The sequence below is a fragment of the Stigmatopora argus genome, chromosome 21 (genome assembly GCF_051989625.1).
Source record: "Stigmatopora argus isolate UIUO_Sarg chromosome 21, RoL_Sarg_1.0, whole genome shotgun sequence".
Classification (NCBI taxonomy): Eukaryota; Metazoa; Chordata; class Actinopteri; order Syngnathiformes; family Syngnathidae; genus Stigmatopora; species Stigmatopora argus.
The window spans coordinates 8851939-8867903 of record NC_135407.1 but is presented as its reverse complement, the minus strand read 5'-3'; the positions used below and the strand labels follow the sequence as shown (position 1 = coordinate 8867903).

The following is a 15965-nucleotide window of genomic DNA, read 5'->3' as shown; positions in this document are numbered from 1 at the left end:
GATCTCTTAATTTATCTCAAGTAAGTGGTAGTTTGAAGAATATTAGAAACAATTCATTTTTAAGTAAGTGGTAGTTTGAAGAATATAAGAAACAATTCATTTTTATTTAAAATGTTAAAAAGAAATATAAAAACAAATACAGTAAAAGGCAACAAAAATTGGATATGCCACGGCTCCAATTCCAGCTGTGAGACAATGTCAGCGCTGTAAAAACTGTACAATTTAGGTAAAATACTGGCAGCTGTGGTTGCGAGAATTGTACAATAAAAAAAGGGAAATGATTCAAATACAAAAAAAAATGTATACTCCTTCAGTAACAGTAAAATTTTCAGTAGATACATGTAAAAATATAAGTGAAAATCAGAGTAGTAAATATGTATTATTTTTTACCATTTATACTGTGATATTTGGCCCTATTGTGGAGACATATCAAACCTTTGGTCGATTTTGTCGTTGTTCTTCCATCTGAAGTCAGGATTTGGATGTTTACACTTTTTTTCTTTAGACTTAGTTGTGCTAACTATTAAGGTACTGCAGACCAGATGTGCGTATTGAAAGTTGGAAAAACATGACTGGCTGAGAGCTTGAAAGTGTATACTGGCAAGAGCAGCTAGAATGCACTGTTAGCACAGCAGTCAGGACACCTAACTGCCGCAGTGACAGTTTGGGTTCAAACTCCAGTGGAGAAGGGGGAGAACTGCCGCCAGTATTTTTACATAAAGTAGCCAGATTTCTTTAAACTGGTTTTCCACAATGGGTAAAAAAAATGAGTGTCTTTCTCAGCAAAATAGAAAAAAGGCAATAAACAATATACAACTCATAGATTAATGCTTATACCAGTTTTCTCAAATATACAAAATTGCACAACAAGAATCCAGTATGTAAACGTGAATGGTATTTTGATAAGTGTTTCAGGCATTCTTAACATTGAGCAAATCATTCTGTGGTTTGGTAGCAAATATGTATCACAGTCACTAATGAAATGAAAAAGCACCGTAAATTGCAAAACATAGATATGAAAAACATTCATTTTTTTGTAGTTAAATGCCAGGAATAGTCAACCCGCAGTCAGCTCCCGACTCAGGACTGGCCTCCAGTCGAACCAGTCTGCTCTGCTCCAAAGCAATGGCCTCTGCAGAATGTTTGCATTTCTCTGAGCCACACTGGCAGGTAAAGTACTTGCTTTTAATATCCCAAAAGCGATCGCCGTAGTCAAACCTACATGAAAAGTCACAGAATGTGGAAATTTATCCTATCTGGTCAACTGTATACTCACAATTGTAGCCCATTTGTATTTTTAAGAACAGAAAGATAGAGAACTGGGTTGTATTTAAGCGTATTGCAGCTGTAATAGTGACATCGATCACAATACCCACCCAAGCTCTTGACCGCTAAGGATGTCTCTGGAGCTGAAGAAGGCGATGCGAGGAAATCTCAGATCTTGGTGCAGCATGAACACACGCACTGGGATGAGGTTTGGATCACAAAGGTGGTTGATGAAGCGGCTTATGTTGCCGTAGTAACGGGCATCAATACAGTAAACCTCCCCATCCTACAGCGAAAACACGTACAAGGCATGAATAATGTTTAGTAAATAATACTATAGAGCACCCACCACCCTGTAATTTATAAACCTGACGGACCGCCAGGCTTTTCTTGCCCCAATACTGCTACAAACAGTATAAACAAGTATACACACTTTAACCACATTTTAACTACATCTGGGGACACGGTTTAAAGTGCAATGGTGACATCTTATGCATGATGATGATGGTGAAAAAACCTGTACCAGCTCTCCACCATTGGAGTAACAATTGCTGTCTAGTATAGAGAGAATGATTTCGCCTCTATAAACAGGGTGAGAAATTTGTTTTCACTTGCCTGATAATTAAGTGATTAGATTGTGGACCGTGTGTGGAGAAAAAGTTAGAGGTCTTACAATAAATCATAGTTCCTCAGCCACTGGGCTACTTGATTTTATACCTTGAGCATGTTTACTATAGAGTTGTAATGTCTTTTTCAAAGCGATTACAAGTATATACCTTATTGTCCAGGTCAAAAAGGTAGGAGTCATCCTCTCTAACATCCGCTTCTGCATCTGATATCAGCTCCCCCACATATCTGCATTCAATAAAGATATATGAACTATAAACTATAATGGTAAAAGATTAAGGAGAGCTAACCGTTCCCCCTTACTCGCATATGAAACTGCCTTGAGGAATATCCTGCAGAGCTCGAACACCCCATCCCATCTTCTCGGTCCTGTATAGCTGAAGTCGAACTCTGAGGAAAACAAGAGGAACATTTTGTGTTTCTATCTCCTCCAGTAGGTGAAAACCACAGACTGCACCTATAGTTAATTCAATGGTTGAACAGGTAAATACAAAAACAGAATTTTGTCTAGCCCAAGTGTTTGTGGGTCCCTTTTTATTTTAGCATGCACAGAACATGTGCTTTTGTTAGTAGAGTAGGCCTATATGTTTTGCAGGTGACAATGCTGTTTAAGTAAAATATTTCTGCATATTTAAGGTACTTTGCTCTATACAAAAAAAATGTAAATAAAGATAAGACTCTTAGCTAACTTATTGTGAAGTGCTAACGTTGATTATTTACTTGATTCCAGCCTGAACCACCCTGTTCTTGCATGTGCGATGACAAGAACAGGCCATGTTGCATTCGAATATAAGGGGAGGTTCAATCTTATTAAACTCTTGAAGCAACCGCTGATCCTGAAAACAAAAGTTAAAATACAAAACATTCAGATGATTTTATTCCACTAATATTGCACCAGTAAGCAGATACATGTTGGTTTACCTTGTCATACCAACAGCGAATACTGAGCTGTCCACAGAGGCAGTTACTAGAGGAACAGTCGTCAGTGCAGCCACAGTGCTGAGAAAAAAGTGTGACAAGACATACAGTAGCTTGTTTTGGATCCGGCTTATAGCGGAAAGTCTTACCTGTAAATGAGTGATGTTGCGGTCTATGTTCATTGCTGACGTTTCACAGTTTTCTGAAACATATTTGTAGTCTGAAGGACAGCCTTCGTCATCTACTGCATTAACACAAGGAATGGGTGCGTTCTCGTAGCCCTGGGCAATATCACTGGTAGTGAAGTAATAAGGATATAGGGGGCAAAGGGGGAAAATACGAACTGAGTCAACGTGGTAATGTGAAAATGGCTTGTTTTGTTTCTAATGCTCAATTCAATAAATATCAAAATTCAACAATTTTGTATGCTTGACCATGATTTCCTATCATCTGAATGCCTGATCAATTTGTGCTTAATACATGAGTTTAGATCATAATCACATTTAAAGAAGCCCACAACAAACTGAGAGCTTCATATAATTTATCCAGTGTACAGCCCAATAAAAATGTCAACTGGACCAACCTGCATATAATTCTTTCTGTCCTAAGCATGCGATTGGTTATTCCCCTTCGTATCCTCCTATTGATCTGGAGTGCTACCCATACTGGGGTGTCAGTGCGTGCAAGGGTGAGAGGAGTGTCTCCTTCTCTGTTAATAACGTCAATATCTGCACCCCTGGAAAGAAACAACCTGTAGAGAAAGAAAAAAGATCAAATAATTTTCTTCCTTTTAGGTCATCTCATCAAGTGTAATTAGTAAAAAAAATATGTATGGAAGTGGTGACACTTTCAAGGGGGGGAAAATTTGCCTAAGCCCGACTCACGTAACGCATTCCAAGTATCCTTCTCTGGCGGCAATGTGCAGTGGTGTGTCACCATGCATGTTTACTGATGCAAGAGAACAACCGGCGTTCAACACCATCTCAGCAATATCCACATTTCCAGCATAAGCTGCCCAGTGGAGACACACATTCAGCTCCTGAGGTGGGGTAAAGATACAATTTTAAGTAAAACAACTTGCTTTTTCTCCTAAAATTACAGCGTCCTGCTAAATATAAGAGAATACAGGCAACATTTGTTGTATTGTTATCAAGACATATCAAAATAATTATATTATGTAGGGATGCATTGAGGGAGGCCAAGTGGAGCGAGTGGTTAACGCATCGGCCTCACAGCTCTGGGGTCCTGGGTTCAAGTCCAGGTCATGTCCATCTGTGTGGCGTTTGCATGTTCTCTCTGCGCCTGCGTGGGTTTCCTCCGGGTACTCTGGTTTCCTCCCACATTACAAAAACATGCATGGTAGGCTGATTGGACACTCTAAATTGCCCCTAGGTATGGGTGTGATTGCATGGTAGTCCATCTCCTTGTGCCCTGCGATTGGCTGGCCACTGACTGATTCAGGGTGTCCCCCGCCTCTGGCCCGGATTCAACTGGGATAGGCTCCAGCATCCCCCGCGACCCTAATGAGGATGAAGCGGTTCAGAAAATGAGATGAGATGAGGGATGCATTGATTTAAAAGGTCTATGTCCCACAGTAAATGCAAATAGTTTCTAGTAGCAAGTGTCTACTACCAAGCTATTTGTTATTACAGTAATACCTTGACATACGAGTGCCCCAACATACAAGAAATTTGAGATACGGGTAAAATAATCAAAAAACGAGAGGTGTACGCGTGACGGAGCTGGCTCGCCAATAAGAGAGCTATTCTATTGTGAGGACATTTGTGCGAGTCATTTTTGTAATATTTTGAAGGGGAGACAAAAGCAAACAACCCTAGACAGGTTCCTTGTAAGAAGTTAGAAGAAGAAAAGTAAAAAATTAAAACAAAATTAGTAAAAATTAAAACAAAATTAGAATTAAATTTAGAGTAAAGTAAGATTAAAAAATTAGTTATGTGTTATTGTTATTTGTAACTCTTGTTAGTAGATGGTGAATTAGAACCAATAAAAATGTTTTTCCATAGTAATATCCTGTTTTTTTTTGTCTTTTTTTAGAGGATGGGAACAAATTTTGCATTTAGTTCATTTCTATAGGAAAAGTTGATTTGAGATACGAGTAAATCGACATACGAGCTCGGTCTCGGAACGCACTAAGCTCATATCTCAAGGTATGACTAATTGGTTAAACTGTGCTGGATCAGTTGGAGCAAAAACCTGCACCGACTGGCCCTTTGTGGAATAGTTTGGACACCCTTGTAGTAAAGCTATTACTAAAATAAACAATTTAGTATGACGATCTATTTTTTGAATAGAGACAAGAAGAAATAGCAGTACATTTTTTTCAAAATATTTAAGAAAAGTATTAGGTATGGGATGATATATGATCACCTTATCATTAATGGTAACATCAGCTCCTCGGTTCAGCAGCACTTTGATCACCTCCACGTGTTTATGTTCTGCTGCCCAGATGATTGGTGTCCATCCACCATTGTCCTGAAAGTAGACGTACATCTATGCAGGGTTTTCGTTTGCATGATTGATAGCATTCGTTGTGAGAATTGTAAGACACATGTTTATTGAAAGGATGCAAAAGTGACTGCAGGATATGTCTGTTTAATTTCAAAATACATTTTTTTTAAAATGTTGATGCTTTTTGTTCATCCCAGGGTCGATGTTTGGGGTTTCTTTTGAAATTTAATGGGGTTTTTTTCATTTGATTTGAGTGCTGTTTATGTTTTCATTCAAATATTAGCTGCCATTATGACTTCACTGTAGTTAAACATCGGCTCATAGTAGTCAACTCTGCCTTCAAATTCAGGTTATACCCTCGGTACACGGTCGATTGGTCGCCGGTCTTTTGGTTGCCCGGAAGGTAAGTGATAATTACCATTTAAATCGTTGCTCAAATTCCCTAAATACAAACTGCAAATTACTATTTAGTCATACTTAATGAATGCCCTAGTAATTATTAGGCTAAAGAAAAGCTCCAAATTCCCCGGACTTTTATTGTTTTTTGTTGGAGAACTTGTTAAGACCCTGACTGACGTAGCTTCTTAAAGGGACAACGCATGTACATGCAAACTCTTATACACTCACACGTCGGCTCAGTGAAACTGCTCATGGCCATTGTTGGCTTTTATTGATGCGTCGACCGTGTTGTTTTACCTTGTTTTGTCACCGGTCTTTTGGTCGTCGGTCTTTTGGTCGCCGGTCTTTTGGTCGCCCGTTGTCGCGGTCGGGGCGACCAAAAGACCGGCGGCCAATCGACCGCACACGATACCCTCTGTATTAGCTGCCATTGTGCCTTTCCCTTTCCTTACCTGTGAATTTACATCCGCCTGTCCCGTCTCCAGCAGTATGTTGACAATTTCTAGATTGCCCAGTTTGGCTGCATGATGGAGACCAGTATATCCATCTTCCTCCTAAAAAAAAATACAAAATTCAAATAAATATTGACCAAAAATGTCCACATTTCCAATGGTTGGTGAGACTCACAATATGGTAGACGCAGGCACCATTCTGAATCAGGTATCGAGCCACCTCTATGTGATTGTTGATGATGGCTTCCAAAAGAGGGGTTCTCCGGTCCTTATCCTGAGCATCAATTTGAGCACCTCCCTGTCAAAATATGTATATATAAGCAAAGAGTGGATTTTTTATTGAATAATACAAGGTGTGGGTGATAAAAAGTTTTGGAAAAAAAATAATAATAATCACAATCTGCCTTATGGTTTAATGTTTTTAAATTTTTCCCCACAAAAGAAAATAAGTATTCCTACAGAAGTGGTTTTCTATACAGAGAGATTGCCCAAATTAATTCCATTGCAATTGAGAAAGAATTAAATTTTTAAAATACACAGATGTCGTCATTATGGCCTCACTCGCCTGCAGAAGTATATAGCAGACTTCCAACAGACCCCTTTGAGCGGCAGCATGGAGAGCAGAACGCCGGTTCTGAGAGTCAGGCTGGTATGTGGGATCAATTCCCTCCACTTGTATGAATACAATATAAGCACAGCATTAACTTTGAAAAAAAATGTCCAAAACCTTGTAGAAGTTTGCTTGATTTTTACAGGATATTTTAAAACTTACTTAGCATGAGGAGAACCCTCTGCACTTCTCCCTGTTTCACAGCAGGGTAGAGTTGGCGGGGGTGGAACCTCAGTTTCTTTCTCCTAGAGAGACAAAAATTGTATATATATTTGATAATAAACAAAAGCTGACAGCATTTCATTTTCCTCGCTGTGTTATGAGTTATTTTGACGATAAAATAAATTTCTGTTATTATTCAAGGTCTACAGTGACTACTTTACGTTGTATCAAAGTGTCATTTCTTCAGTGTTGTTCCATTCAAATAGTGTAAATAATAATGTAATAAAAAAATGCAGAAATAAGAGGGGGGTACTCACTTTTGTGAGATACTGTACATACGGTAATCCCTTGAATATCCTGGTTAATGTAGACCACACATGGGTGCGCTAATTGAAAAATCGCGAAGTAGAGTCACCCCTATTTTAACTACCTTTTTTTTCTTCAATGCTGAGTCCTAGTAGCAAGAGTGGCTTTCAGCATGGATTTCCACATTTTTATGAACTTTATAAAGAATAATAATAATACAAAATAAAATCCTTTAGTGCTGAGTCCTAGTAGCACAAAAACGAACAAAAAAAAAGGAAATTGCGATAAGTAAAGTCGCAATAATCGCGGGAAGACTATATATAAATAAATAAATATATATAGAGATAGATAGATATATACCTATATTAATATACATATATATTAAATCAATCTTTGTGTAACTAACTGATAGCAAGACCAACACTGAAGCAAACCTTTCGGTATCTTGTGTGAGAATAGCTTTCTGTAATGCCGCCCTGCTTGGTCCTGGTGGAAGCGCACTGGGGCAAACAAGCTTCCCATTTGGCAGACACACTGACGGACCCACGCTGTCTACTCCCTCCTCAGGAGGGGCCACTGCAGTGGCAGACGCAGTTGAAGGCACAGGTTGGGGCGGTTGCTGTTGCTCCACAGTTAAGGTTGTCATTCCATGGCTACGCATACGTGCACTGGTGAAGGGAGTCATAGGTAAGAATATGAAAAGTATTTGCCACTCATTCTGGCAAACATGGCAGAGGTTTAACACAGCAGATATGCTTATTATGTTCCAAAAATTTAAAATGTATTTAAAAGTAAATTTAAGCTGACATCGGTGAAATCCTACCTGACAGGCCTTTCGGGCATCATTCCATCTTTCATTCCTCCTGTGGAGGCTGTGAGAGAGGGCGCCGTAGGGACAGAAGGGGGGAGGGATGGTGTCGTGGTGGAGGACGCTGACATGGTGACGACCATGTTTGCAGAAGCTGTTGATGAGCTTAAGGAAGGGATGGTAACCTCCTGCGCCTCAGTGGCATCCTCACCACAATGGGGACAGAAAAGCATTCCGCCATTTGTCCTCCGGCCACCCCCGAGCACCGTGACACACCCTCGGTGGAAACGGTGGGCAATGCGCTGGTCCGGACAGCATTCCAGGAATGTTCCCTTAAAGAACAAGCTGTGCATGAATATGGACTAATAAAGGATCACAAATTTAAGGATGAGCTGGTGTCAGCTTACTGCTATGCAAAAGAAGCCACACCCAGGGCAGCAGTGGTGTTTGACCATGTGTGAGCGATGGGTGTCACAAAGCACCATAAGGGGCACTCGGCTAGATGGCCGCATGGTCTCTCCTTTAGTCGTCAAATTGCTGCAAGATTTCAGCTAAGAGATTTAACAAAAATACGGGTCGTTAGATGGCTACGCTGAAGGAAATATTGTTCATGAATGAGTTACTGTATTTTCTCGCATATACGCCATATATGTAACTAAAAAAATGATGACCGAATCAAGGGTACGGCTTATGTGTGCAACTTCCTATACTCTTTTTCACCACTAGATGTCGGCAAAGTAACATTTACTAATTGTTGGTTATTTTCTGTTTTGCAATAAGAAAACAACCATTACTGGATGTTATTTTGCCCAAAAAATGCAAAAAAACGACGATGCCATCTGGGGGGAGCACAAAAAGGTTGTCACCTACCTCTCCATTGCTACTCTCAGTTGCCATACATTGTCTGCTGACACGATGGTTGGTGCTTTCAACACGAGGTGCCTCCATTCTACAACTGCAAAGGGGAAGCTCCTCCAGCCGCTCTGTGTCCCCTCCATCGCTTCCATCTCCATCAGAGACATAATCTTTCATTACATTTCCTCATAGCATCAACATTGTATCACTATTATTATTGAACTCATAATACAGTGGTACCTCGTGATACAACATGCTCGTGTTACGACGAAAATTTCGATCGAATAATTCGCTCGCGATACAATTAAAATTTCGAGATGCGACGAAGCCAGGTGGCCATCACATGAGAGGCTGTTTATCATTGTAGCGCACTGTCTTTTTTGCCGCATCTCTTTCGTCTATAACTACAATATCTACGAGGACTGAACGATTTATTCAGACTAGTTTCGACCAGGAAACGCACAACGCGCATGCGCGGGCAAAAAGAGGGCTTTCTGGGTAATGAAGTATACTCGTGCACACAACACCAATAGCCAATGGCACCCTTTCTCAGAATAAAACTTCATTACCCACAATCAATACGCGGGAAGCTCAGCTATTGCATTTCCTGTTATTCTTTCTAAGGAAAGAAGGTCCCGCGATCGTTCTTTAAAGACTATTTCTCGTTGGCAAGTGGTCGTGCGTTATCCTATTGTGAGGACATTTGTGTGCATCATTTTCGGAATATTTTGAAGGCAATACAACAGCAAACAGCCCATCAATAGCGAACGTGAGGGTGGAGGCGTGGCAAACCGCTAACCTGGAAAAACGAAGGTAACAAAAGACAAAACTAGAATTCAGTTTCGTGTAAAGTTACATTAAACGTATATTTGAGTGTCTGTATATATTTATCCAAGTTAATTTAAATTTGTTTATTCGTTTACAAGTGCGTTGTTGCCGTGGATAAAGTCCCCCCGAACAGCCCCCACCTCGGCCTCCATGTGTGTCGTTGTCTCTCCCCTCCGCGAAATGCGTCTAATTTTACATCCATTAAACACATTTTATTACTATTAAACCACTTGTTATTTATTACTTTGTCAATATATGGCAAATTAGAAGAAATAAAACATTTTTTTCCAATCCAATATCCTGTTTTTGGTGTTTTTTCAGAGGGTTGGAACAAATTAATTTGTTTTCAATTCATTTCAATGGGAAACGTTCGCTCGAGTTACGAAAAGCTCAACATTCGATCTCGAACGGATTACGATCGTATGTCGAGGTACCACTGTACAGTAATAGCTTGACATACGAGTGCCCCAACATAAGAGCAATTTGAGATACGAGTAACATTCCGAGCAAATTTATGCCTTGAGATACGAGACAAATTTTGAGACACCAGACATGACAACTATAAACCTACCATGATGAGGTGAGAGTGTAAGGCTGTCGGCAGCAGCAATGTCCAAAGCATCTATAGGAACTTCTGTGTAATCAGTTGACCTTCCAGCTGAAATGAGTAAAAAATACAAAACTGATTTAGCGCTGCTGTTGTTCATGTGGTTTACTCGGGACACAACAGCACGATAAAAAGAGATTCAGTCTGAAATGTAAGGTCAGTATAGCCTAAAGCTGAAATTTGTAGTAATCCTATAAAGGTTGCTTAATAAAACAAAGTTGAACAAATGCAAAAATCTGCAGGTTTTTTTGTCATGAGTTAGACATTAGTTACTCCACTGAATGTGAATAGACGATCACATTTATACAAAAGTATAAAGGCATTGTTTTACTGTTCTCATTAAAGTACAGATTTAAATACAAAATGCTTTCACATTTCCCAATATTTGCTCAGTTACCTTCAACTGTCTCCAAATCATCAGAGCTGATTCTATCTTTTGCCTGATGCGCCTGTTTCCATGGAAATTCTTGAGGCTTGCTCTGAATCATTAAGTCGCTTTGTGGTTCAGAATCGGATTCCTGTGAAGACCGTTCAATCTGATGAGATGGTTTCGTTATTACGTATTCACGTTGCATCCTCCCGAGACATCCGTCAAATTTCAAGCCTTAAATTCAAAGTCTGGTTTGTGACCTTGTAAAAAATGTCTGACTAAAAACAACTTAACTTGAGAGAGCAAAGTTCAATTAAGCTTGACAGAACAATAAATAAAATAGTAAGCAATCATAGCCTGTCTACTAGCACTAAGGACATAAGAAAAGTGTAATAGCTCTGTAAAAAAAATATAATAAAAGCAACAGCGATATACATACAGACGCTCCCCTACTTACGAACGAGTTAGGTTCCGAGCGATTGTTCATAAGTTGAATTTGTTTGTAAGTTGATTCAGTGCTATATTTTGTATTATAATTTATGTTTAAGGCCTATATAAGTATATTGAAGGTTTATATAAGTGCATTTGTATGTTTAAGGCTTGTATAAGTAACACGCATTGGTTTGTACTGAAAAAAACATTTAATAAAATGGAGAGAATATGTACAGTACTGGAGAGAGAGAGAGAGAGAGAGAGAGAGAGAGAGAGAGAGAGAGAGAGAGAGAGAGAGAGAGATTTATGTATTAGAAACTGGCCGAAAGAAGCGATCTAACGACGATTGCACAGTTTTCTTCTTTTTTTCATCATAAATGATGCGGTAGCACTGTATGGCATCATTCAATTGATTTGCAAACTTTGTGCAACGTTCAATATTTGGGTCCTGCTGCTCGATCTTTCTGTTTATAAATGGTACTGACGGTCGAACGATTCCAGTTGTATATGTGCAACGCTCACCACTCTCACGCGCATCAAGCTTCGTTATTATTGCCACTCGTTTCAAATGAAATGGCTTGCCTCTTCCTTGCAACTCCCTCAATAGAAGCCTTTCGCTTTTTACCAACCATATTCAATAATGGATGCACGAGATATTTAATGATACAAATGAAAAAGGTTCTTTGCACACTGGAGATACGTTCACGCACTTCCGCATTGCAACGAATTGGACAGAAGAAGGTAGATGCTGGGTGAGCTGAGCCCTCACAGCGCCAGGCGTCGGTATTAGCGGCGGAAAGAAGCACTACTCGGAAAAAAATACAAAATCGAACTTACGAACATTTTTCGACATAAACGCAATTTGCAGACATGTTCGTATGTACCGTTGTTCGTAAGTAGAGGAGCGTCTGTATTGGCATTTCTCTAATGTGTTTATTTTGAAAAATCCTAAACATTTGGGTTTAGAAGTTAAATGCCATACATAGATATTTAATAAATGACTCACGTGATCTGACATGTTCACTAATCCCTCTGTGTCGTTAACATGCTGCCCTGCTGCTCCGCTACCATCATCAAACTGTAACAAAAAGCAATGTAAAATAAGCACAATCACAAGATGTTCATTCTTGCAGATGTGTTGGCCCCTAAAGACAAACCATTATCTTTTCTACCACAACAATAAAATCACAATTTAATATTATCCACCCTTTTGTTTTTAAACACATCCTAATTACGGAAATGGGCGACTTTGGGAAAAATGTGGGCACACCGTAGGGTAGCTAGAGTAGCTAATATAATGGTGGGATACAGAAATGTTAGAAAATCAAAGGAAAAACACATCTACTACTGATTGAAATCAGTTGCATTTTTGCTGTGTCGACTTCCCGCTCCAACTTACCGTTTTTTCTATACTGTCACCAAAAGTCTGAGAATTCTCAGGACTGCTAGCAGAGAAATCGCCAAGTTTTCTCTTTTTGGCAACTGTCAAGAAAAATAAAAACAATCTTTTATCAACAATCTGAAGATGGAAACACAAGCAATGGTTTAATTTTAAAAGGGGACATATGGCTATCACCATTCAGTTGCTTGTAATGCTGTGTGAATGTGCCATACAATATATTTGTACCAGTGATGTCAAAGAAGCAAAAGTGTAAAAAGTGTCCATGTCCTGGCTGCTCAGTATAATACTGCATATTTATCACACTGATCTATGTTTGACCACTACCTTGATTTCTTTTATACATAAAAAATAATGGGAATAATAGCTAATTTTTCCTTAAAAAAACATACATTAGGTGAAATAATGCACCTAAATGCATTTACAATACAGAATAAACATTCCATGAATATTTAATGATAATTAAAAATACTTACCAGTTTCACTGTCCGAGGATGAGCCTGATGGAGTCACAGGTGACGTAGGTGTGTCATTTTGACTCCTCTGTTTAATAGAGCAACGAATGTCAAAATTGCTAATGATATAGCCTATAAAAGACTACAATAATACAAATTTATACTCCTTTAGTCTCTTCTGGTTACGATAGTGTCAACATAGTTCAAGGTCACTAATGGGGTTATTCTGGGACATTATTATATATGTGTGTATTAATCATTATATGTATGTGTGGAATATTAATCATTATATGTATGTGTGGAATATTAATCATTATATGTATATGTGATACATTAATCATTATAAGCAGATGAAAGCTCAGTATAACAAGGACACTTCCCCCTGCAGCTGGCCCCGAAGACATTTAATTGTTTTGAGGACTATTGACCTGACAGATGACCCAGTCCCGGGCCGAGGACTGTTAATCGGAGTTCGCAATGAAGATCTGTGAAGGACTCTTAAATTGCTTTGACTTGGATTCCGGCAGATGGCGATAATCGAATCAACTTCCAAAATACTCGCATATTGTTTTAAAATAGTGTCGCTCGTTTCACCTTTTATGGAAATTGTTATGCTTATTTGTGCAAATTCTTACGCAGATGTTTTTGGTTTCCAACCTGATAGGCAATTGTTGTTGCAGTTGTTTTTTGACCTTAATTGTGTTATTTGGTTAGCTTATGCAATAGTTTGAATAAAATAACCTTAAGTGTTTTGATTGTGTGCGACTAAATGGACAGAAGAGGATGCCTTTCTTCAGAATGCTCCGTGGCGAGGACGAGCCAGGATCGATTCTCACTTACAAGTTTAACGCTGGATTATATCTCCGATGTCTCTGCCTTTATTAAAGTATACCTATTAATAAACCTATCATTCAAATTACACGTAACGAATACATTTGTGCAGCTGCACAAGAATATGTTGTCACGCAGTATGAGGTATGCTCAGTTACCATTTTTTATGAATGTTTTTTATATTTTAAAATGATAAATGCCTCCTGCATGAGCATAGGTTAAATATGAAGATTAGGTAAAACTCCTTGTCACTAAAACATTTACCTGCATTGTTGGTGCCCGAGACATAGTTTTACGTGCCCGATGGATTTTGGGTGGATCCAATAAGCCAGAGGGAGAGGAAGAACATGGAGGGGCAGATGGAAGGACATGTTTATTACTAACAGGCCCAGAAACACTCATCTTTGCCCGCCCTGGCGACATAGTTGAAGATGTAGAAGGAGAGGACAACAAGGAAGATGAGGCCACTGGTATGGATTTTGCTGCATGTCCTATAAGGAAGAAGAAACGTTTATTATAAAAGGATATTCATATATTATGAAAAGAAACTGTGGAAATTCACAGTCAATTTGTCACCTGCAGCTGGTTTGTTAACTAAAGAAGGAGCTTCCTCCTCTTCATCTTTGGTTGCATCTGTTCCTTGCTGCTGAAAACTCAACACCTGCCTTACACTACCTGCTGGCTCTTTTTTTCTGACAGCAACATCCATGGCGTCTGAAAGGATAATTTACAAAACCAAATGGAATAGTCATCCAACTTTTTCATGCAGGCAGAACATAAATTGAAATGGGGACCTACCATGCTTGACATGACTGGGCCCAGCTATAGACTCAGAGACAGTTTCTTCTTGAGCCTCCTGTAAAACAATAATAAGTACAGTCATACCTCTACTTACAAATGCCTCTGGATACAAAAATTTCAGGTTACAATTTTTTTACATCCTAATGAGTGACTCGAGATATGAAAACGATCTAACTTACGAAATCCCCCAAAAAGTAAATGCATTTCCTTATCCGTTATTTTATTTAAAAAATATTGTCTCGGATGCATTGATTATCACTTTAGAACATCGCTACCCTTTACTGGGCTCTTTCATCGCTCTCATTCTATCTCATATAATGACAATAAAGCATTCAATTCAATTCAATTGGCTGCCTCACAACTTTTACTATCCATGTATAAGATTCTCTCTTACATACCTGTCCACCTCGGCTTATTAATGATTGCAATTCCCCTAATTAAGTGATTACAAAACGTACAAATGCAACGCGGCACATATTTTCACACACGCACATAGGGCACAGGTAAAAGTCTAAAAGGCTTTCGGCCCTGGTAGAACGGGCCCTTGCCGCCATCTAACGGAAAAAATGGGTATTACGTCTCCCGATATAACAGCCGTGGAGGGAACTATTTCAGCGGCGCAGTGCATATTGTCTTTGGACACATGTCTTTGGTATGTGAGAGGAAACCGGAGTACCCGGAGAAAACCCTTGCCTGGGAGAACATGCAAACTCCACACAAGTGGACCGACCTGGATTTGAACCCAGGTCCCCCACTGTGAGGCCGACGCGCTAACCACTAGCCGCACCGTGTCGCCCTGCAAAACAGCCCATTCATTATAATTTAACAAGTAACCAATTTGAATAATTGTGCACAAAATCATGACAATCAAAATGTGAAAGTTGAAAGCAAAGAAACATGACAAAATGTACAATTAGGCCACTTTTCTCTTGGATGATGCGTTTCGACCAGCTTCAGGCTTAAAACTATGCAATATAATTGAATTATCTCAATACGTGACAGGTAAATAAACGCGGAAAAAGCATGTATAATGAAAAAATGTCATTCACTCTGGTGGAGTCAACAAAATCCCATCGTTTGTGGTGAAAATATCTTAAAACAAGCGAACAATCAATCACAATAATAAGCTAGCTTTAGCACAACTAGAAAGCAAACAGCTATGTAACTAACACATAAAACGCTGCTATATCCTGACAGGACTACACTTCCGACGTCGTGTTTCTATGTGCATAACGTTGTGGTAGCAAATGTATTAATCTTATTTAGACATATGTGTATCTTTGCTACCTTTGTCGCAGGGTTAGATGCCGACATGTTTCCCAATGAGCATCAACGTAGGTGTACGTGCTTACGTCACACGCTCAGCCCCG

The 15965-nt window shown here is 39.2% G+C and overlaps 1 protein-coding gene across 1 annotated transcript; it reads right to left on the bottom strand.

Annotated features, from left to right (window-relative positions):
• Positions 1 to 71: 71 nt before the first annotated feature.
• On the bottom strand, positions 72 to 15950 carry ehmt2 (euchromatic histone-lysine N-methyltransferase 2). Its single transcript, XM_077591333.1, has 27 exons — positions 15883 to 15950; positions 14593 to 14650; positions 14371 to 14508; positions 14059 to 14285; positions 12985 to 13051; positions 12509 to 12591; positions 12116 to 12187; positions 10705 to 10825; positions 10272 to 10358; positions 8888 to 9024; positions 8425 to 8568; positions 8033 to 8349; positions 7644 to 7877; positions 6904 to 6986; positions 6693 to 6803; positions 6307 to 6425; positions 6132 to 6233; positions 5200 to 5304; positions 3696 to 3850; positions 3395 to 3562; positions 2961 to 3105; positions 2815 to 2892; positions 2614 to 2729; positions 2197 to 2283; positions 2043 to 2121; positions 1377 to 1552; positions 72 to 1218 (listed from the first exon to the last, which is right to left on the bottom strand). The coding sequence occupies exons 1-27, from the start codon at positions 15907 to 15909 to the stop codon at positions 1041 to 1043; spliced, it is 3414 nt and encodes a 1137-aa protein (XP_077447459.1). The 5' UTR covers positions 15910 to 15950; the 3' UTR covers positions 72 to 1040.
• Positions 15951 to 15965: the final 15 nt, after the last annotated feature.

Bases quoted from the DNA above. Each gene is read 5' to 3' on its own strand.
- ehmt2 (XM_077591333.1), bottom strand. From the start codon at position 15,909: ATGTCGGCATCTAACCCTGCGACAAAG. The intron at 10,826-12,115 runs GTGAGTCATTTA...CGGTCTTCACAG, and splicing joins TAGTGAACATGTCAGATCAC to GAATCCGATTCTGAACCACA. The intron at 6,804-6,903 runs GTAAGTTTTAAA...TATTCATACAAG, and splicing joins GAGGGTTCTCCTCATGCTAA to TGGAGGGAATTGATCCCACA.